Source organism: Leuciscus leuciscus (assembly GCF_965113295.1).
Source record: "Leuciscus leuciscus genome assembly, chromosome: 6".
Classification (NCBI taxonomy): Eukaryota; Metazoa; Chordata; class Actinopteri; order Cypriniformes; family Leuciscidae; genus Leuciscus; species Leuciscus leuciscus.
In genome coordinates, this window is record NC_138730.1 from 41,481,826 (window position 1) to 41,506,637 (window position 24,812).

At 36.8% G+C, this 24,812-nt stretch overlaps 1 protein-coding gene across 1 annotated transcript; it reads right to left on the reverse strand.

The window, feature by feature from the left end:
- Positions 1-10,919: 10,919 nt before the first annotated feature.
- Positions 10,920-22,247, reverse strand: cdc34b (cell division cycle 34 homolog b). Its single transcript, XM_082172735.1, has 5 exons — positions 21,518-22,247; positions 16,734-16,820; positions 14,737-14,834; positions 13,095-13,229; positions 10,920-12,416 (listed from the first exon to the last, which is right to left on the reverse strand). Exons 1-5 carry the CDS (start codon positions 21,701-21,703, stop codon positions 12,197-12,199), a joined length of 726 nt encoding a protein of 241 aa, XP_082028861.1. The 5' UTR covers positions 21,704-22,247; the 3' UTR covers positions 10,920-12,196.
- Positions 22,248-24,812: the final 2,565 nt, after the last annotated feature.

The following is a 24,812-nucleotide window of genomic DNA, read 5'->3' on the forward strand; positions in this document are numbered from 1 at the left end:
TCACATCTGTACACATAAAGAAGGTGTCTCGGCTAGTAGGCTATGTTGCGTGTGAGGATGTTGGAGGTGGAGATTTATAGCCTTTTCTCGCAGCACTTGATAAAATTAAACTTGTCAATTTGATGGCGCATCCAGAAAGGTTCAAACGACAATCACCAGTGACAACTGGAGATTCACCCGTTGTAAAACACGAAAGACTTCGGAGAAAAAAAGAGACTGCAACCGGCCCATGCGAAAACAAGGATAATTACAATAGGGTTTCAGCACTCCGTGCTTGAACCCCTAAATATCAGGAGGGCATTAAATGTAGTCACGCAATGCTGATGTTGTTAACATTAACAATTTGGGAACAAAGTATAATTTGCACGGTTTGACATGATATGATAAGCGAGCGTTAGATTTAATCAGCGCGATTTACTGCAATGCTTTTTTCCCTTAACATTAGTTGGTCAGAACAAAAGTGGATGTTACATACTTGTTTAGATGACATTTTCCAGTGAAAATTCTTATGTTGGTCATACTTCCAAAAAGTAGAATCTGTGATTGCGAATGACAGTATCCACACCACCAGCGCGGTGATTGACAGCCGCACATTCTCCTCAAAACATTGGATTCATCCACGCTGTGCCATGCCGAGGCACAATGCACGTAAAGTTGATAATTCCGCGAATAACTGATATTGCAGATTTCGAACAGAGATGGCGACAAAGAGGAAAAACTGCGGACTGCAGCTTTAATTAACCTACATATTTTATTAAATGATCGAATTATATATTACAATATATTATATTAGGCTATAACACAATATAATTAATACAATATAATAAATTATAATATAATATTATACAATATAATGTCATGAGGATAACTAGATACAAGATACTAGATACAAGAGAAAAATTTAACCCACCTTATGAAGTAATTTGATAATGTATTTATCATTTTAAAGTGTTAAGCTTTACCTTGTTGAATATTAAATAACAGGGCTTGTTATATAAAACAAGTTATGTATTGTTCACAAATATATGATATATTGTTCACAAATATATTATATATTGCTCACAAATCTGTCTAAATCTGTGTTAGTGAGCACTTCTCCTTTGTCGAGATAATCCATCCACCTCACAGGTGTGGCATATCAAGATGCTGATTAGACAGCATGATTATTGCACAGGTGTGCCTTAGGCTGGCCACTATAAAAGGCCACTCTAAAATGTGCAGTTTTATCACACAGCACAATGCCACCGTCTCCAAAGGCGTTTCAAAGAATTTGGCAGTACATCCAACCGGCCTCACAACCGCAGACCACGTGTAACCACACCAGCCCAAGACCTCCACATCCGGCATCTTCACCTCCAAGATCGTCTGAGACCAGCCACCCGGACAGCTGCTGCAACAATCGGTTTGCATAACCAAAGAATTTCTGCACAAACTGTCAGAAACCGTCTCAGGGAAGCTCATCTGCATGCTCGTCGTCCTCATCGGGGTCTCGCCCTGACTGCAGTTCGTCGCCGTAACCGACTTGAGTGGGCAAATGCTCACATTCGATGGCGTCTGGAACTTTGGAGAGGTGTTCTCTTCACGGATGAATCCCGGTTTTCACTGTACAGGGCAGATGGCAGACAGTATGGCGTCGTGTGGGTGAGCGGTTTGCTGATGTCAACGTTGTGGATCGAGTGGCCCATGGTGACGGTGGGGTTATGGTATGGGTAGGCGAACGAACACATGTGCATTTTATTGATGGCATTTTGAATGCACAGAGATACCATGACGAGATCCTGAGGCCCATTGTTGTGCCATTCATCCACGACCATCACCTCATGTTGCAGCATAATAATGTACGGCCCCATGTTGCAAGGATCTGTACACAATTCCTGGAAGCTGAAAACATCCCAGTTCTTGCATGGCCAGCATACTCACCGGACATGTCACCCATTGAGCATGTTTGGGATGCTCTGGATCGGCGTATACAACAGCGTGTTCCTGGTCCTGCCAATATCCAACAACTTCGCACAGCCATTGAAGAGGAGTGGACCAACATTCCACAGGCCACAATCAACAACCTGATCAACTCTATGCGAAGGAGATGTGTTGCACTGCGTGAGGCAAATGGTGGTCACACCAGAGACTGACTGTTTTTCGGGCCCCCTTGGAAAGTCACAGGTAAATGACAAAAACATGGTAATTCCATAGAACTTTTTTTGCAAGTGAAGTTAATACATCATCATATAATGGTATACGCCCAACGTTTAAGAATCAATGATGCTTCATCACTGCAGGATCTACTAAGAATTCAAGAGCTTCTAAAAATACAACTCCTCTGTCACTGTGTCACCTATATGCCAGACTCTTGGGTAGTTTCAACTGTGCAATTACTCTTCTGTACACTGTCACTAGTTGGAACACATCTTGTGAATGCAAATTTGTTTAAGCTATCTCTGTTTTAATGATACCCATATAACAGGTGAATTTAAAATGAGTGTACATTTGTGAGCCTGGGAAGGTCAGTTGAGAATGTCTCCTCTGTGCATCTTGCTGTTTCCAGACAGTGCTGAATGTACAAGTGAAAATACCTCTTTTTTTATCTCGCTGTTGGGAGTCTTGTTCAGTAACTCTTCGTCCATGTCAGTTGACGTTTGGAACAGAGACTACAAAGAAAATGTCCTTACAAACACCCTGTTAGAATTTCTACATACAACATGTGTGCTGAAGACAAAATCATGCACAAGAAAAGAAACTCAAATTAACTTGCAGTGCTGTAAGCATCTATACATTTTGTCAGCTAAAAATAAATCTTCCTTATAAGGAAGTCATTTGTTTTAACTAAGAACTGTGTTATAAAAAATGATCATCCCACATACCACTGAAGACAGCAGGCTTGCCTTGAACAGATACCTAAAAAAAACATGAGAAACTATAGCTCACTGCCGGGACAAGAACAATGACAGTTATACTAATCTAGGCAGAATGGCAAGAAAAAGAAACAGATGCTCCTGCAAAAGCAATGTGCCAAAACCACACATTTACTCAAACCATTAGTTGGACTGGTATGGTTTGCACAGCAAAAATTAAGTAGTTCTATAGGCAATTTAAAACAGATTGTCTACTGGCAGTAAAAAAGTTGTTCAGGTATATATCGGGAATGGAATACTGCTGCATATTTTGCAGTATATACTGCATTATGCCTACTTTTATAATATTATGTAATGTAAACCAGTACAGAGTATGCCACACTAAATGTTTTAATTGTTCCACAATCTCGTGACTAATTCAGTGAATTGCATTAAATATGTATATTTTGCTTTTATTTTTTTTATTTTTTGTGTTAATATGTCAACATTTTGCAGGTTGAGCAAACAAAGATTCAAGAAACATTACAAAAACATAACTACTGGTTCCTCATTCTGCAAATGACCACTTACATGGAAGTACAGTACATACAGTACTTTACATTTTTGGCTAATTTAATCTCCATGGGTACTGCATGCAATCAGAAAAACTACATACTGTGCACAAGCTTTTGGCTTGCTTAGTTGGGGACATTTCAACATTTAATTTAATATTCAACAATAATATTGATCTGCCTGCATTGACCCCATCATATGAGAACTGAACTGAGCTGGACGATGACATCATGGTTTTCTCCAGATCGGCTGTATATATTTATATTTTAACTAATTAATTACTTTTTTACAACCAAAATGAAACATTACTGAACTTACTTAAGCTGGACTGTGACGCTATTTTCTTCTGGAAACAAACTTTGTTGCCTTATTTTCCTGTTATCTCTGTAAAGCTGCTTTGAAACAATCTGTATTGTAAAAAGCGCTATATAAATAAATGTGACTTGACTTGACAGTATATATACTGCATACTACAAAAATATTAGTATGCTTTAATAATGGTAGTATGACATTCTGCACATACCCTCAGAGGGTTTTAAATCAGTCAATATGTTAGGCTTCATTTACTTTTCTTTGAATGTAACTGGTCCTACTCGCAGCCACTCCAAGTGGGATTGGAACCAGCGTCACTGAGGAGCTCTTTACTAGCGGGCCTCCATTTCACTCACCACCCTAAACCTCACTCCAATCCGGGTCACGGCACCAATCTGACTGGCCCTACTCGCACCCGTTTCAAGCGCGATACAAACCTCCGTCACCAGCATGCGAGGCAAGCGTGCTAACAAGCTTGAGGCCAGGGGAGTGAGGTTTACTTGCACAGCTCTTTACTAGCTGGCCTCCGTTACATGAGCACAGTATTATCTGATTTGCAAAGTGATGTGTATTTTGTGTTTGGAGTGTTTGAGTACTTGAGTTTCTAATTGGCAGTTTTGAAACACCTTGATTAAATGAGTTGTGTGTTCCTTTTTCGGGAAGAGGATCATTTACGTTGATTGAGTTTTGCCCTGGTTTGATTAAGCCCTATTGCTGAAAGCTAATGAGTTGCTTTTATGTTCTGCTGCTGTTTGGCCATCTGGATGCGTCTGAGATGAAACAGTCACTGACTGAGCTGGAAATGAACTAACAGTCTCTAACAGTCATATATATATTTCTCTCTGTATACATTTTTGTTCTGCAATATGCAAAGAATGTTTTTGTGTTAAATTACCCCTCTGGTTTCCTGAGGTCTTCTTCAAGCATTGATGACAGTAGCTATGTTTCCATCCACACGTTTTTATCCGAATTAAGTGATATCGAATGAAAAGTGCCTTTTCGTTCGGTCTCATCGGATTTTATCTTGATCGATATACGGCTTATGCGATAAACGCTGATGGAAACGTTATTTGCCGAATAAATAATGAATTGCAATTAAGTTTTAGGTCATTTTATGGTTGCAACCCGCCACAAAACTGTAATGTGTTGATAGCGTCGTTGTTTTCTTATTATAGCTTGATATGTCGCTTTCAGCTGGCACATAAGCACTATTACAACTTGTGCAATATTGATCATTTGTTGGTAGATGGCGCGATCCATTTTGTCTAGCAAAACTTTGTTCGCAAATGTTTGCTTGAATGTTGTGTGATTCAGTGCGAAAATGAATGGAAACACCTTAAAATGTCTCAAATCAATTCGATATACCAATTTGATCGCAAAACAGCATGTGACGTCATTACGCACAGGTTTTTATTCGCTTTAAAGCCATTGGATGGAAACACACTTTCACCAGCTTTATTCGCATGAGGTTTTTTTACCGAACTTCAGATAATTCGATTGACAAGTGGATGGAAACTTAGCTAATGGACTGGGAGGACAGTTTAACTGACACTGACCTGGAAGAGATCCTCAGACAATGAAAACACTATTCTGTCCATAAATACACAATATCTTGAAATGTTTCACAAAGTTCAAATGTTTTGTGTAAATGTGTTTTAAGCATGTTTTGTCTTGCTCTTTATATTTCCATGTATTGTGTTTGTCTTGATGTACACCTAAAAATATATTCTCCTAAAAAAAGTACAGATATAAAAATAGTTCAAGCAGTCAATATTGTGCATCTGAATTTTACTATTTAAAGACATTTTTCAGATTAAATACAAGTTATCTGCATGAATAACAGATGCTGATTGGGCAAACTTGCAAAAATTGCTCCATAGACTTCCTTTGTAAGTACATGTCTGTCAAAACATAAGTTTGTTTTTACAAACTGCATACAAGTCCACATTATTTTCTATGATTATGGCATGCTGAACTAAGAACAATGCAGCTAGAATGCTTTTGGTCTCATTTTAGTGATGCATTGCATTGTTAACAGGCTCTGATCTCTTTGTAAATAGCGTTTCAGATATGAACATGGTCATATTTTGCATTTATGGCAGGTGCTGGATATTGGCGACAGGCTTACCATTCCCAACAGGGACACAGAGGAGGAGGAGAAGACCTCTGGGATCTGGTGGAAGCAGCTGGTGCCGGAGAAACTGCAGGACCAGTATCCAGGACATGAGCAATTTTGGCTGAAAAACACTTTACTTGAAGCTTTTATATATAATGCCTTATAAAAAAATATTTGTAATGCATTAATTCATATTTTAATGCACCTGATAATGCATTGTATGATCTCATTAATAATTGTAACCACAGTTATAATACATTATTATACTTATGAAATGTAGGACTATGAACAGATGAGATTCTGAATAAGTGTTTGAACATAAATTGCTCAGTCTCAGTCTGATATAAAAGGATTTCCAGCAAAGGATAACCATAGGCAATTGGTTATTATGCACTATGCATTTGAAAATGCATTTGCTGTCTTGGAAACATCCCTCTTGAAGGCCTACCATTAAAGTTGAACTACATTTATTCATGGGTGTAGCTTGACAAGTGAGCTATGGGGAGACAGAGCCAGTCGCTTTAGTCAGTCACCATTTGAATCACATTTTAGCTTTTCTATAGTATACCTACATATTCACACTCCATGTAACTCCATATAAAATAATATTGAAATGATTTAACTAAACTAGCCAAACTAGTCTGTTTTGCCAAACTAAACATAGCAATTAGCACGTTTAAAATGCACTATAAACACTATTTTAAAATAGGTTTTTATTAATCAAATAAATGAGTGAAGAATTACTCACCCTCTGCTTTAAAGCAGACATCTGTTACATCACAATGACAACAGGGTAGAAAGATAATGTTGCTGAGTAAAAATTATCATTATAAAAGATTGCATAGATACAACGTATAGTTAAACCAGCTGAAAAGTGCCCAAAAATACTCTAAAACCAGCCAGAGGATCAACTAGGACCAACAAGGACCACCAGCCTAGGCAAGGCATAAAATCCTATACTGGCTCAAACATCCTGGGCATTATTTCATATAATACTGCCATCGATCTAGCCGTTTATGAGGTACATGCGCAAAAACACTTACACAAGAAGCCAGCTGTATTTTATGCCAGCATACCTATAAATAAATATCATATAATGGAATTGGCTTGGCATTTTATCTGTAGATTGTTTCATTTGTAATCTACTCCATTGGACTGTACTTTCACATCTCTGCCGGTTGCCTTATTGATTTGCTGTAAAGTAATACGCCTCTGTAATGCTCTGTCACTAAATCATAAAGGAATATATGAGAGTGTGTCTCAGGCATTAACAGTTACGACCACTTGAAGAGAAGCTCTCGACGCGGATGATTGATTTATAGGTAGCAGTGTATCATTGTCATAAACTGTGGTGCTCCTCAACCATCACAGATATCACATTAAAAACTACTTAAGTGTCATCAAATGCTCTCCGTGGGATTGCAAATAATGCAATGAGCCTATAAATTGCTCTCTGGTTTTAATTATTGTTAATGATATAAAATGCCACTTGCATACTGAATATTGTGCAGTAAATATTGAATTCTAATTTGAAATATTGAACTAAAAGCTAAATACTAGTGCTTGGAATTCAAAGTAGCCTATAGTGGTTTGCCTTATAGCAAACACTTCTAAAATAGGAGTAGTATGGAGCAGTCTGTCCATTCTGAACAATCCCTTAACCAAAATCATTACTTTCTTTCCAGCAGAGCCTTAAAAACCGGAGTCCTAACCCCAGCCTCCTGCTGGCCTGTGGGACGTTCGGGCTGCTAGCCAGAGATCCGCTGACACACTGGTGCGCACACATATGCAGGCACAAGCTATCTCTGTGCTCCCTGAGAGAATCCCTATCAAGCACAGAGAGACGCTCTGTGTGTCTTAATGGAGGACAAATCTGTTAGCGCACGGCCAGCGTGTGTGGGGGGGCTCTTCACTGCTGTCACCCAAGACATGAAATGAATGGAGAGACTTTTAGACAGGCAAGCTGGTGGGCTGGCCTTCTAGCCTGGTCATAGCTGGTTTAGCAAGCTGGTTCTGGAGGGGGTTTGGCACTTGTTTTTATAGTCAGGCTGGTCTTAGCTAGTCTTGGCCAGGCTGGGAGACCAGCTAATCATCTTGGGCTGGTTTTAGCTGGGGGGTTTTCAGCAGGGCACTGAGCGGGCAGACTCTGTTTTGTTCTACTTCTATAAGCAGCTTAAAGTTTTTGTTTGCCATGTGATTTACTGATTGTAGAAGTGCATTTTGCTGAATGGTATTAAGAGGATGAAGCCATTTCAAGCGCAACGGAGATCTTTTTTTTTTGTAAAATGATTTCAGTAACTTGTAAAATATCCCTCACTACCATTCAAACGTTTGGTAAGATGTTTGAAATGTTTTTGAAAGAAGTATTTTATGCTCACCAAGACTGCATTTATTTAATAAAGAAGATAAAACAGAAAAAACTGGGATATTGTTAAATATACTAGATTTTACCATTTATATTTATACATACATATATACATACATACATATTCACACACACACACACACACACACACACACACACACACACATATATATATATATAAAGACTACTTCTTTAAAGAAATAGACTTGTTTTGGTGTGTTATATAACATTTTAAAACACATGTAAAGGACTTGATTATAATTTTACCTCTAGTGTGTTTCTTATCCGATATTACATTTACAGAAAATATACTTTAAATGTTCTATATTGTAACTTCACTGCAGAAATATATTTAAAACTGCAAAAACAAAAATATATTTAAATATCACAAACACGTAAAAAAAAAAATAAAAAAAAATAATCTCAAGTTACGCATCTCAGTTTAGCGTAACTGCAATTAAGTTTCTGTAAACTTTACATGCAGTTCACAGTTAAGCATATTCTTTTATATTATTTCCATAATAAATAGTACTCCTTTTATAGGTAGCGTAAACTACTTATTTTTTTCAAGGGTAGCCCTTTAAAATAGAGACCTATATGTGCATAGGTCTGCATGTGTGATAACTGTTGAATGATTTGTTGTGTAAATGAAGGAGGGTTATTTCCACTGTACTGTGTGTGGCATCTTCATGAAAGTCATGCTGTTAGCATAGTGTACAAATACACAAAGAGATGCTTCAGAATTTTAAAATAAGCGTCTGACTGCTTCTGTGTCCTTTTATCCTGAATGTCCTGAAGCAAGAAACAAAGGAATTAACACAATACAACTACATTATCACTCCAAAATTCCTGCAAGCACCAGAGTAATACAGCTTTAGTGCAGAAGTACAACTGCAGATTTGTACCTATTTACTTCATACAAAAAAAAAGTGATTGTGTTTTCAGATGTTTTTGAAGACTGAACTGCTGTTCACATGAAGGTCAGGAGTTCGTTCCACCACCATATAACAGTGAGTGGGAATGTTATTGAGTGATTCAATGTTTAAGGTGCTATACACCTTCAGTGCTTTTAGTCACATTTTGCACCTTCTCTCTGGTCTTTGGTGTTTTTTCAACTGCACTATAAATAAAAAATTATCTCGGTGGTTAAACTCTCTGCATGCATGTGAAACAACATGAGGAATCCTGAAAAGACTATGTAAAAGTGGGAGGTCTTATGTCGACATGCTCACGCTTCTGATAACAATTACGATTCAGTTTGTTAGCTTACCTATATTCTTCCTTTGTGTGAAACAGAAGAAATAAACACAGGTTTGAAACAACTTGAAGGTGACAGAATTTTCATTTTAGGGTGAACTATCCCTTTAAGTGATTCTTCTCCATGATTTAACATTACCTCCTTTTTATTCTTACAGTGTCTCAGGCATGTAAAGTCCTTCTAGATGTTCTATAAAGTGTGTCAGCGCTGGAACTGCATCTCACGGGCCCCCTCATCTCTGTGTGTTCATTGTGTAGCCTGTGAGTGTTCAGGTTGTCTGAACAAGCCTCCAGCACAGTGTTTCCAGGCAAACCTTGAATACCAGTCGGAGGGTTGCCATGGCAACAGAGTCGGGGCAACTGCACTTTGGAATGCCTGGAGACCCTCTCCAGCTGTGCCTAATGTCTTATCTGGTAAATAATGCCATATTCAGCTGAGCAATGAAATCTAACTCGGTCATGTCCACTTTCCCTGACAGCAGAGATAATTAGCAAGCAAAGGGAGACTTTTCTTTGAGAAAAATAACCTATAATCTTAAATGTCTCTTCTAGAAAGCTGCAGATCTGTGGATCACACTGTACTCAGATTTGCCTAGACACCAAAGTCTGTGATGAAAGTCACATTTCTAATTAAATTCATGTATTTTTCTATTAAGTGAAACCCCAGAGAACAGTTCTGCAAAAAAATGTCTATAAATATTGACATTTGCTTGCTGTAGTTTGAAAGATTTTTCAAAGTTGTAAATAAAACAAAGATTACCGGAGTACATTTCATGAGTTCCATTTAAATCCTACACCTTTTGTTTTTCTCAGCGTAGTGCAAAATAAAAGACCGCTTTAAGGGTGTCATTATTGAGAATAAAAATGTGTTGTGTATCATGAATCTGGAGACGGGAACATCAAAGTCTCCCCTAACCTTTATTGTTTGTTCCTACCATACCCCTAGAATGTAAATGAGGGGCCGTTTACACGACACAGTTTTCAACTAAAAACTTTATGCGTTTTGGGGACCTGAAAACGCAAAGTTTTGAAAAAAACGGGATTAAAAGTGCAAGTTGTTGAAACCAATACCATTAGCCTGCCTGTAAACAACAAAAACGTGAATCTGTGAAAACGGTGACGTCATGCTCGTGCGCATTTTGTGTTTAGTCTATAAGCAAGTATTGTTTCTTTCCATCACCAGCTACTGGTTAGGTTAGGTTTAATGCAGCGTTTTAATAATACAGCGTTTTTAGTCATTTTCGCGGATCTGTGAGAACCGGGATCATTTTGACAACGTTGTTCTCACTACACAAAAAAAAAAATGCAAAAGAAATTGTCGTCATGTACCCAGAGCGTAACAATTTGGGGGCTCGTCCGGGATCTGCACAGACTACTGAGAGAAAATTAAGAAAACGAACAAGCGCACACGCATATTGCAAATAAAATACACATGTCACACAACGTAACAGTAAAGAGGCAAATATTCTAATAAAGATCTTTATTCAGTTTTAAATAGGCCAACAAATCGTAAAAATACATAAAGGTCAATAAAATGACAAATCAGCTCCTCGTGCGCATCTCAGCCTCATGGGATATTGTCCTCAAAACAATATAAAAAAAACGGATGACTTGCAGGTGTGAAAAAACACTTTCTTGTTGGTAGGATTTTCCTTTTTCCAGATTGGTTGATCCTGAGAGTCAGTCGGTATGAGCTCAAATTTAAATCAGAGAGATGGACGCCAGCACTCACCAGCCTCCAGGCAGCGTAAAGGAAAGTTTCAATCTCGATATCACAACACAGGACGTGGCGTTGTTTCACAGAGCAATAATGCAAAAGAAAAGGTACAACAAAAAATCATCATCCATTAGTCCAAAAGTCACCCTACATCCCAAATAAACCCACGCCAAAAAAAAACTGATTAAATAAGATTCACTTAAGAGGACAACACAGGAGTATCAGCATTGCTTAAAAAACATTTAAAACTCAGCTCAACAGAAAAGACAACATCGACTTGCCAACCTACCCGAATACATTGATTTTCTGATAAGCTTCTATATCTTGGAATGAAGAAATACATAATTGCAATAATTTAAAGTGATACTATAAGTTAAATAATGTGTGGAGTTTAAACACATTGTAGAATTTAGGCCATCATTTCTTTTGCAATGTTTTGATTTTTTTTTACATTGCAAAACAGTTTTAATATGCATCATCCTTTAATTTTGCTTAGGGCTTTTCAATGTAATTTCTACTCAAATGGAGGGGGAATAAAAACAGAAACTCAAACCTTGACCCCAAGCATTTTATTGCTTGGATGTGCTTGAAGGCCAAAAAAGTAAGCGTGGGTGATCAAAGTGATCAGCTCTAAGAAATTCAAAACAACTGTGACATAGTAAGCATTACTCAGCAAAAAGCCTCATTCAAATAATCAATCACTCACTCAAACCTCAATTCAGTCAAGCACTTTTTTTTCTTTTTTGAAGAAACTTTCACAGAGCTGTCTGAAAGCGCAAAGCAAATAAATAATAAAAGAGTAGCTTGGAAAAAAGCCTGAAGGCCAGCACAATTATGACACGGAGGGAAAACAACATAATGCTTAAAAAAAAAAAAAAAAAAACGAATTTCAGTCAAAGACTTAGACTTTAGTTAAACAAAAATGGCCATCTGAGTGAGTGTAAATGCAGAGCGCATGCCTTGACGCTTCAACTTTTGGGCTGATGCTGATGAAGACGAGGATGAAGGTGGGAATGGGAAAGTCGTCATGATTCCTCGTTTCCTGAGTCGTCCTCGTCATAGCAACAGTCCTCGTCATCGTCATCCTCATCCTCCAAGTCCTCGTCATCATAGTAATCATCGTATAACAGGTCGGACCCCTCGTCCAGCGCGGGCGCGCGCGTGCGCACACAGTATTCTGCCAGGGTGGTGGGAACTTTCACTCCGTCCCGTTCTGCCTCCGCTTTCGTGGCCAGAACTTGTTTTCTGTAACAGACACAAACACCTCATTAATGGATCTGAAGGAATATCCGGCTTCACATTTGTGCTTTTAAACCTTCAGGCTAGACTTCAATTGTGGGCACATTACCATAAACATGAATTCCATTCGTTTTTACATTTGATGTTATGTACGGACATTGCTTTGCAAATGCTCAAAACGTTCCTTTTAGCTTCATTTTTATATAGCTGAAATATTAACCATGTAGCTTCTCTTTCTATGACGTTCAGAGTCAGACTCATCTGTCTTAGGCAGTGGGACATGTTGACATTTTATGTAATTTAAGCTCTCCATTTGAGTTGTTGCCCTGAGGTTTTAAGATGCCAAGGCAGAGAAATAAACAACTTATGTCCTGAAGGATGAAATCTGATGCGAGTCAAATGTTCCAACTCAGATGGCTGAAAACATGAATTGGAACATGCAATAGAGAGATTGCCAAGAGGAGATCATGTTTCAGTGACTTATTCAACCACAGGAGGGCACCGCTGATCCAGTAAATAAATCAAAATCTGTTTAGAAGGGTTTTCCATTGGCTAAAGTGTTGTTTATCACCATATCTTCTGACAGAGCCATCAAAATGTAACACGTATTGAACAAATAAACATTAAACACAGCTGATCTCTTAAAGGGACCATATTCTCTATTTTTGTACAATAATGTGTTACCTAATGATTTCTGCATATTCACGGTCTTTTCCTTTACTGTCTCTCCATTTGCGGTACATGACAGAGGCGTCCACGTTGGCCGGAGAAAACGTGTTGGGCTCGTTCAGTAGAGAGATGACACTCAACAGTATAGTTCTGAAACACACACACACACACACACACAGACACTCAATGTTATAATGACATTAACCTTTAAGCTCATCTGTCCTAGAGCTTCTTTGTGCTGCATTCTCCTAAAGATGTGAAGAGATTTTAGCCAAGAGGATCAGTCTTTATGCATTACTTAAAGTTACTCCGGTGACCTCACATTTGCAATAGGGATACAGAGTAACTTCAGTTTCCAAGTTGGTAATGAAACAACAGTATTCACTGGGAAAGTAACTTATTTTGAAGTACTGTTTTCATAATCACTCTTATAGCCATTCATTGTCAAATGAGCAAAGTGTTTTAAAGTTAGCAATTAGATGCAGGCCAAAATAATTCAACCATTTAGATTGTAAAAAAAAAAAAAAATTATAATAGCATTAATAATTTTACTAACAATAAATAGTATTACTATTATTATGGTTATTAAATAATAATAATAATAATAATAATTCATATATTCATGTGGTGTAATTATTATGTCAAAAATAAATCAAATAAGTGTAGGTCTACACATTAGTTATAAGTAGGACTGGGCAATACAAAAATTGATATCTTCCCAAATTTTGATGACATTCAATACTTTACATAGTGACATTAAACATTTTCTATACATTAAATAGAATAAGTGGCAGGAGTATTAGTTAAAGACTTCAATACTTAATGCATAGATCTATTCTGACATACAGTATCAGATTTTTTATTTTATTTTTCTAATTTGTTTTATACTCAAACAAAATAAGTCACTAAAAACAAACAAGCTACATCCGAGCGAGGTGAACACTAGGTCTTGATAATATAAACCATGCAACATTCAGTGTGGGGTCAAAATATGCCCGTCTCTCTGTGTGTACAGTGACAGGTGTTCTACAACAACACAAATGATTAACATGAGCTTCCAGGAAGACACTAGCTTTTCCACTGAAGCACAAAGCCCAGTGAAACAAAACACCAGACTAACTAGAATAGAGATCAGACTCGGGGGAGGAAACGCACAAATACACAGATCTCCACTGAGATGCTTTCCTTAAGGCAAGCAACATGAAACTCATGAACACAAAACCATCCTGGCCAATCTTCCTATAATTCTGTTAGTGGGGAAAATACATGATCACTCTTTGAGACAGCTACTGTTGAGGATCTAGCCTGTAGATCCCTGTAGGGAAATTAATTTGCACAGCACACAATGTAAAAAAAAACAAAAAAAACATTTCTTTGTGGAAAAAGGCCAGAATAAGCTGCAATGTGGACAAGACTTTATGCCAATAATCAATCTGGATGTTAAGGTGATGATACACAGGGCAACTTTTTGGGCAATGTTGCAGTCAACGGGTAAACAGATGAGACACAGGGCCCACGACCGATCTAAATTATCCAGATAGAAATGCATTGCCCATTTTCAATGGGAAAGTGCCCAAGCAACAATCGCTCGGCAAGATTGCCCAGCCAAATCAAAAAGTTGCCCTGTGTCTCATCACCTTTAGAGATGACTCCATACCTGACATTCTGTGTGGGGTTCCACCTCTCTGAGGGAAGCTCTCCGCTCTGTGGATCATCTACTGGAGGATGCAGAATGGAGATACACACGTCCCCGTTCTGTGAAAGCACACGCAGAGATTCAAAATCAATCACACAATCATAATGCTTTCACGAAGCAAAAGCAGCATCTCAGTGAAGCCCTCGCCTCCACACCACTGCTGTTTCTGTGAGTACTCAGAGTCACAGCGAGGCATGTGAAAGGGAGATAAGGAGAAAAAGCCAGTCAAAACTGAAGGACGATCTCTGCAGAACTCTGAAAAGCCTTGTGCATGCACTGCATATATATCCAACACAAGGAAATATACTGGTGCACGGGGTAGGCGGTATGACCACCATCTTAAATCAGAGTCATTTTATATCACTCACAGTAATGCTGTGTGTCACTATATAGTTATACTTCCTGTAAATTCCACCAAAAATGTTTTATATAAATAGATTACCATGTATTAATGCAGTTTTTAAATAATCATCCAACATTCCAGTCAATTAAAATAAAAATGACATTATTGTTAACAAATCAAAGATACATCTGGCTCCAAAAACAGCCGCTTCACATTATGTAACACTTCAGTTCAAAATAAACTAAAAACAGTAATAGATTATCTGTATTAATTAAAACTAAAACTACTAAAAATTATTTGTTAAGTGTTAACTGAAATAAAGCTGGCATTAAATCAAATTAAAAACAGTTTAAGTTAGTTGCTGAGGCATTTTTTGTTTGTTTTGTAAGTTTGTTCAAAATACTAAAATTAACAAACTAAAACTGGAAAAAAAAGGTTTTAAAGCTAAATAGAAATTTACCTTTAACTGCTTCACCGCAGTCATTTTTGTTGTGTGTTTATTTTGTTATTGAGAGAAAAGCGCGTAGCACATATTTACAAATTCATCTAAATGTTGCTCTCAGCAGCGTGAATGGCGTCGGGATGTTCCCTGCAAAGGCATTTCCAACTACTTTTTAGTTCAAAGCGAAGAACAAAAGAACTTTGCCATGGGTATATAGGAACCACATTCAGTCTCTTGTACGTTACGGCATGAATGCGAGAACGAGCAGTAAGTTGCTAGCAGCAGTTCAATTAACGGCCACCGGTGTCGCTAATAACAAGGGTTTCTGAATTCTACATAAAGCCCCATTTAAAGACATTGTAAAATATACACACAGCAGTTGAATTAAATATTATTGTGGCAAGTTGTTACATCGCCTGGCAACATTAAACAACATACATTACAGCACATTTACAGCAGAACACATGCTGGCAGTGCAAAAAAAATACAATAATGCCCATTTTAATAAACCAAGCTGCCTCCACTTCACTACAAGTGCTTGTCACAATATAATGTCTCCAGCACACCACGACCACACACACATTACCTGCGATATACGTTTTCAAAAATTACTAACACTTTCGAGAGGCGGGCCAACTGTAACATCTTTTACATTTTCGCACAAACTACAAATCTACCAGGTATCTTTTGGTACTAAATATAACAGCATTAATTAAAATATGATGCAAAATTGACGCAGAAGGGTAAGGAACTATTGACAGATCTATGAAGTGGTTTTTGCTATTGTTATGCTTATAATTTCCAACCTACACAACATGACTTGATGTTTTCCAGGTCACACACAGGTCTGACCTGCAGCTCAGTGAACCACACCTGTCGGTGCTTGCCGATGAGAGTTACAGTTCTTCCTCATTTTTAAGATGTCAAATAATCTGCTTACCTTATTTTCCCCATTTAACACATTGCAGCCATTTATATTCGATTGTATCAAGAGTTCAAATAATGTGTTACTTATAATATCTGTTCCTAACTGTTCTGTGGCAATAGCCAAGATACAAAGGTTCATGTTTACCTGGTGCATTAATCCAGGGCTTAACTGAAGGAAATGAGGAAGCACAACAGACAAGCCACGTGCCACAGTACACAGTGTGAGGGCTGAAACAATCCTCTTACCTCATAGATGTTGGGGTGCCACATCTTGGTGAGGAATCTGAACGTGGGTGGGGAGTAGGGGTAATCGATCGGGAACTTAATGCGAGCCTGCAAAACAAGACAAAAACAAACGTCAGCACAAACTTTGTCCAATGCATATTTGTTTATTAAGTATTATGGCTAAATTGATTATAGAGGTGTAACGATATTAAACCAAACAGAAACTCTCATGGCGTACCGAATGCGCGCCGCCCAACTGAAACACATTATATCTCGTGTAATCACTCCGTCAGTGTTTGAACAGCAGAAAGACATCAGTAAAACAGCTGGTAAACAATGTCCCATGTGGCATTACATTTACCTCAGGCAAGTCATCCAGTGTCCACAGCTTGTTAGTCAGCTAGAGAAATCAACTCTTTTGCTAAATATATGCACTATATTTGCCTATATATTCATTATATTTTACTTAACCTGTTAGTGATGTCTTGATTATTTAATGTCTGGTTAAAATATCTGTCATGTTTTTCTAAAAAATTTGATAAAATCTGGGGCCCCTTCCTTACATATCTTTTTTTTAAGAGTTGAAAAATGTTTGGCCACATATATAATATGGATAACTTCACTCTTTTATCCCTTCACTCCATTGTTAATGTTTTGTTTAAGTTTGATTTAGTATGGCTTTAAGGTGTGAATTTCTCTCTTATCTGGTGTGGGTTTGGGTGGGGTGGTGTCTTTTTTTTCTCCTTTGTTTATTTTATGTATAACATTTTGTGAGAATCTGATCTGTTTTTGTGTTTGTATAAAAACGGTTATAAATAAAATTATTTAAAAAAAACATATAAAATATAAAACATTATTAAAAACATAGTAAAAGAGTAAAACATAATTCAATTTAGAAGTTAATGCAAAAGCTGCCTTATGTGCAGTTTACATGTTTGCATACGTGTTATTTAGGTGTTGATTATTATATCTAAAAATAAATAGAAACTGAATTTAGGCTAATAGTTTGGGTTCTGTTTGTTAACCTTTAGTATTATAGTAATGTGCAAGTAAATAGTATATAGTTAGCATTAATACAGCATTAGCATTTTACCCTTAAAACTTTTAATTATTACTGAATACATTTAAAGACAAAGACACAAAGCAATTTTATGTTTAGTTTCCCCCAAAGTTTAATTCCTACCACTCTCCCACTGGTCTCTCACATTGTATTCACATTTGTCTGCAACTGATGCGTCACACAAGAGATGTGAAAAATGTGAGCTGCTTTCCAAACGCAATTTATTCAGGGACAAGCAACCATGCATGACTACATTTTTTGAGACCCCAAATATGACTATCCCCTTGTGAGAGACCCTCTTCCTAAAATATGAATCAGCAGCTATGTGTTTATACATAAAGATCATACTGTAAAAAAAAGAAGAAGATACAAATATGTAAAATATTATTTGAAAAATTTAAGTTTCGATTAAGTTGCTTTCAACCTATAAGTATTGTAATGTTTTATAGGTATAAACCTGAAAGAAAAAAAAAAGAAAAAACTGTCTGTCAACAGAATAAAATGACTGATTGTTCTCATGATTTCTCACCACTCTTTAAAAAGCAGAATAATGAAACAATAATGTTATATATACAGAATATTATTTAAAAAGATTATTATGTGCATACTATTTTTCTCTACCCTTTTCAACAAAACCCATTGCACTCCCTAGCATCCCCATTTTCCAACCGCAACCTGTACTGGAAAACAGCTTTCACAGCCACCGAACTCTGACATTAAATGGACTTGGGCCCCCACACCAAAAGCTCTAAAGTGAAAGCTTCTAAACACTGAAGTACCCTCAACTATATTTAACAGTTACCATTTTAAAAAAAACATTCTGCAGATTTCCACCGCTCTGAAAAACCTCATTTCGGTCCTGCTGGACAATGCAGCCAAACACTAAGTTCAAAACGATCAACATCACAGTGCCGTCAGCTGGTACACCGCAGAGAGATTTCTTATACAGCAGCTTTGGAGGATTCGGTCTCAGGGTGAGCCCAGGACAGCTGCTCTTAATAGGATTGGAGATGCATCACATTGCAGGGGAACAGTGCAGATGGACAGGAGGGAAAATCTGAGAGAAAACACACAAATGGACAGAGAGCTGGATAACCAGGAAGTGGGGCAAATCATTTTTTGGCACGAAAACAACTAGGTTAAACATCCGTTACGCAAGAGATATGCCCTCTACCTCAATTCAATACAGACCTAATTATTTTCAAGTCTCGTGGCAAAACTGCCCTTGAAACATTTTAGGCTGATTACTACTGGAAGTGGACATAATGACTTTTGCATTCAATTATATTATATGAAATCACTATATTAATGGAACAGTTCAACCAGGATATGGTCATTTACTCACATCTACGTAATTCCAAACGTGTATGACTTTCTTCCATTGAACACAAAAAGAGAAGTCTAAACCTGAATATACTCTCTGTTCTTACTCATACAATAAAAAGTAAACGGGGAAGGATGCTGTTGAGCCCCACAAATAGACAATAACACCATAAAAAAAACTGTTTTTAGTCCATATGGCTTTATAGTCACCGAAGCCATGTGATAAATTTTGTTCAATTCTTCACACAAAAGCTAAGTCTTTATTCACTGAAATTGCTCGTCTCCTCCATAGTAGTCAAAATCCATTTGCTGTTTTTATTATAAAATGGTAAGTGAAGACACGTCATGTCAGGTTTAACACCAATGATTCCAAATAGCATTATTATATGCATCACCAAAAATGAGAGGGAAAAAAACACTTCAATTTCATTCCATTCCTCTCACAAAGCAACTAGCCAATATGGTTTTTAAATATCTTAAATACAGCACATACACTAAAAAGATTTTAAAAAATGGGGGTTAGTAAGATTATTTTATGTTTTATGTTTCTCAACAGGGCTGCATTTATTTGACCAAAAATAAAGTAAAAACAGTAATATTGTGAAATAGTATATTACCATTTAAAATTACGGTTTTCTATTTGAATATATTTTCAAATGTAATTTATTCCTGTGATGCAAAGCTGAATTTTCAGCATCATTACTCCAGTCTTCAGTGTCACATGATCCTTAAGAAATCATACTTAATATGCGGATTACTGCTCAAGAAACATTTCTTATAATTACCCAAGTTGAAAACAGTGCTGCTTAATATTTTTGTGGAAACTGATTTATTTCAGGATTCTTTGATAAGCATAAAGTTCAAACATTTATTTTAAATAGAAATTGTAACAATGTATGTCTTTTCTGTCACTTTTGATTAACTTAATACATCATAAAAGTAAAAAAATAATTAGCTCATTGATTCTAAACTTGTCTAAGTCATACGGATGACTTCTATGGTGCTTTTTGGTAGTTCAACAGCATTCACCAGAACTTCCCCATTTGCCTTCCAAAGACATCAGCTGTACTGACTGGAACAACATGAGGGTGAACAAATGACATAATATTCATTTCTGGGTGAACTGACCTTTCAAAGAAAGCATGTAGCCTAATGTAACTAAATATTCCAGACAAGTTAGGCACAAGTGGTTTCAGGTTCTTGGCTGACTACAAGATCTTGACAATGTGCCAACATAATACTCAAGAGAGCTTTAACACTGTTGACAAACGGTGCAAAATATTCTCCTTTCAAACAAAGAGAAGCAAGTCTCTATCATGCAAATACAGCCTGTTTTATCCTCAAAGCAGGGAGCATTTACTGGTTTGAATACCATGCCTTCGGGCATTGCCAGACTCGAGAGTTCAGTTTCAACACAAGCTCATATCCTGACACTCCAGTGAACAGTGACGCCGCTGTATCTGCCAAACCCACTGTACGTGTGTGTGTGTGTGTGTGTGTGTGTGTGTGTGTGTGTGAGTGCTTTGCTTTCGCTGTAAACAAAGACACGAAAAGTCATTGACCTACTTCAAATCGAACACAACAGTCCAGGCCCTTCCTTTACAATCCAGAGAGGAACTAACATGAAGCTGAATAATTCAATAAAGCTTCTGACATTATTAGGTCATTAATTATAAAGCATTCAGACTGGTGTGAATGAACAGGTTTGTCTGCTCTGATGGAATGAGGTGGGACATAATGATCCTTTGCTGTCATTACTCTATTTTTATAATTATCATAATAGGAATAACTTGTGGTGCCACAAAGAACAAAACAAAATACAGGTCAAACGTGATGTCAACAACTAATACGTGGGGCCCTAATAAGTGTTTGGAAGGTCATGAATATGACATTTTTAAAGTTTAAAATTAATCAGTTTTGATAGACGTTTGCATTCAGCAGAATTGGAAATGATCACACACACTTTGTCATAATAAATTATTTTAACAATAGCTGGTAAATAAATCATTTGAATCAGTAATGAGCTTACAGCTAACTTAAAGTATATAAGAATGATAAAGAACATTTAATTGTAATATTTATAATATTGTTTGTTCAAAGTCATGTAAATCATCTCACCCTGCATCTATCAGAATGACAATGAGTCAATGAGGAACAAAGAAACCAAACAAATGAGCCCTATTATCCTGAACAAAGACCCCAGAATCTCATCAAACCGACATCTGATTGAAATCACAAGACATGAGATCATAACCAGGCTTTTAATCAATCAAAAACCACAATTATATCGTAATACGTCTAAAGAAAACAGACAAGGGGACACATAAAGAGATGCAGTTATCCAGATCTAAATATAGACCATAGCCATCTGTTCCTAAAAATAACGCTTATTTACCCCCTAAAACCCAACCTCAGCCCTTACCTTGAAATAGCCCCCTTCATAGTGAGTGTTTGGGGGTCCGAAAATCGCCACTTCCCAGTTGTAGAGATCCGCTTCATCCACTAAAGTGATCTTGAAACCCTCCACTGGTTCCTCCTGTAGAGACTTCATCTCCAGCATTAAAGCTTTCTGTGAGCTGGCGACCTGAGCACTGCTCTGACGGGCCATTTCTGCTTTATTTCTACACAACTGGAATCAAAAAGGGCGAAAAGTTGACAAGATGTGATGAGGCGATGAAAGCTGCTTTTCTTTCTTTGTCTGGAGTTGCTAGCTTAGCGAGGAAATGACAATGTCCTCAAAAAAGAGAGTATTTTCGATCAAATAAAATGTGTTGTAAGCTATAAAGCATTATAAGTGTGTTTTTTCGTCGTCCATGAAAGTAAAAAAGGTTGTTTGGTTGTTCATATGCGGAGTTTTGTCTGTCAAAAAATAACAAATCGCGCTCCGGGTTTGTTGTGTTTTTTTTTTTTTTTTCGTAGCTGAAGGCTAGCTGTGAAAATCCACTTCGACTCAACACTAATCTTCTCGAATGGTAGGTTTTCGTTTAATATAAGTAAATTCAGATGTCTGAGTGTACAAAAAGAAAGTCTGCGCTTGAATTCTGTCGCAAGCTGGTCCGTCGAGAAGCAAAAATCGCCGTGAACTAGTAAATGTGTAGGAGAGTGGCGAGTTATGAGTCGATGTCCTGGATGCGTCTTTCCTCAATTCCAATGGGGTCGCGGTGCATTGTGGGTGCTGTAGTTCTGTCGGCTCACATTACACTGTCAACAAACCTACGTTCACAGACAACATTCCAGTTATTTGACTAATAGTACTAACTCTAATAATTAGATAACTACATAATTAGCTAACCATTTAATTGGTTATGTGTTATTTATAGTTATTTTACTGTAGGGGGAGTGGGGCTAGTTGTCACACCTTAGTCTGCTACAAAGGCTTCTTTATCCTTCTGTTATTGCCCAGCAAAATGTATTGAACAAGTACACAACGTGCTCGAATAAACCAAACAAATAATCCTCCATATCATCCATTTATTCTAAACAAAGGCACACAAATCTTGTCAAATCAACATCTGATATCAAAACAGTGCTTGACATGATTAAATCAGCCATTAAATCAATAATAGATCTGAATTATAACAACATATTAGAAATATGATGCTGTGTTAGCACTTTGCAGCTCTCTAATTATACTGTCTGTAGATTGCCTACATATGAAAAAGAGGAGAAACTTAAGTTAACATTATATTTTAAATCTGTAGGCCTATGTGTCTAATCTCTCTGATTAAATCACATGAGTACAATATTATGTATAAAATATTCAGTAGTCAAAACATCCTAAACCTTAAGAACAATTGTGATCACTAACAGAATTTCTTTAATAATTTAGAGAAAACAGAAAATAAAAGAAATTGATTGGATAAAATAAAAAGTCATTATCATTTATAGATCATTTAGTCATTTATCATAGAACATCTTGTAGGTTCTCAAGAAACTTTTAACTCTCTTCAGTTTTTAAAAAAAATCTTTCATTAGTAAAAAAAAAAAAGAGAAATAAAATAAAATATATTTGTGGCTACTAATATATGGAGCAAGATCAGCCTAAAAAATAATACATATACAAAACAAAATTCATAAATGCACAGCATAATTCACATTTACAAAATCCGATTTGTGCTGTGCATTTATGAATTTTGTTTTGTAAATATTATGTTTGAGGCTGATCTGGCTCCATACTTACTGTTATTTTGGCTTCAGTGAACAGTGAAAGTTCAGAATGTTCAAGTTTACAGACTGTCTCTCTTATTCTGATTATATCTACTGTCTAATCTCTTTTATGTGATCAATCAATGAGTTAAATGATTGTTTTTTGTCCAGAGGTAAGGCTAAGGGAGTAACAATAAAGGTCACCCAAGATCAGCTATGATGTCTGTAGCCACATACAGGCATGATACAGTTCATTTATGACAATTAGCGAAATAACAACATTGATCTATCCAGTGATGTCTGAATCTCATCTGAAGTCCATAAGGCACATTAGATCAATCGTCATTACAATCATGTTTCTCTTCGTGTGGAAGACCCTGAAGCAACCTTCTCTCTGACGACTCTCCTGATATGCTGTCGGTTATCTGATACAAACACAGGACACCATGGCATCAGGAACTCACTGGATGTTTGCAAAGGACCATCTGTTAGTCCCTGACATTCATGTTTATGTTACGCTTTGACATTTAGGAATTCTATAGTAATGTAGGCCAACCTGTATTACAAATCAGTACATTTGTCAGTAACATTATCTGTGGACTGTATTATAGGATGCTTTCTCATATGGCAAAAAAAACATTTCAGAAGTATTTTTAAATCTATTTAAAAAAATGACCAAACATATATTGTTATATTAACATAAATGTATTTTCGATACATTCTATTTACCTATATTTACTATATTTATATAATCCTATATATTTGGCCAGTTATATTTTAAAATATAAATAAATGTTTTGGTTTTTTTAAATATGAAAAAAAAAAACGAAATGATAATTTAAATATGAAATTAAAATTGGCAGTAGTTGGCAGCAAGTCACTGTGTTAATGAAAATTCATTGAATCATTCAACCGATTCATTCGAACAGCTGATTCACTAATGAACGAAGCAAGAGGGCTGAATCTGAAATTGCCCCCTATACCCTCAAATAGGGCATTATTTGAGGGGACAGCTATTTGTAGTGGAGTTCGAAATCATAGTGGACATTATCGAGTGCACTCATTCAATCCGATTCAATCCCACATTCACCGCAATAACGAGTGTACAGCCGATGCAGGCTACTCTCAACGGCTGTCCGAATTCACTCATTCCTTTTCATTCACTCCTTCACGTGAACTAACATAAGGAATACTGATTGATGGTTTAGGGGGCTATTTCGGATCCAGCCAAGGTCTTTATGAATGAGTCATTGAATCACTGACTCACTCGATTCATTCAAAAACGTGAATTCATTCAGTATTGAAACACCACTGTTCTGGTGTGGCTTTGTTCTGAACTATTTTTTTTATTGTCGAAATCGAGCAATAACAAATATTTGCCCAGTTTCATAGAAAAGGCTTAAGCAGTCCCAGACTAAAATGCATGTTTAAGCTGTCTTAACTGAAAGCAACTTGCACTGCTTTTGCTATTTTTATTTATTTATTAATTTACCTTATTTAAAATTTTCACTTGGAATATACATTTTTACACTAACCAGAAGAGACAATGTGTCAGGTGAGGTTCAGGGAAG

Bases quoted from the DNA above. Each gene is read 5' to 3' on its own strand.
- cdc34b (XM_082172735.1), bottom strand. From the start codon at position 21,703: ATGGCCCGTCAGAGCAGTGCTCAGGTCGCCAGCTCACAGAAAGCTTTA. The intron at 16,821-21,517 runs GTAAGGGCTGAG...CTTGTTTTGCAG, and splicing joins ATGAAGGGGGCTATTTCAAG to GCTCGCATTAAGTTCCCGAT. The intron at 12,417-13,094 runs GTAACACATTAT...TGTCTGTTACAG, and splicing joins GAATATGCAGAAATCATTAG to AAAACAAGTTCTGGCCACGA.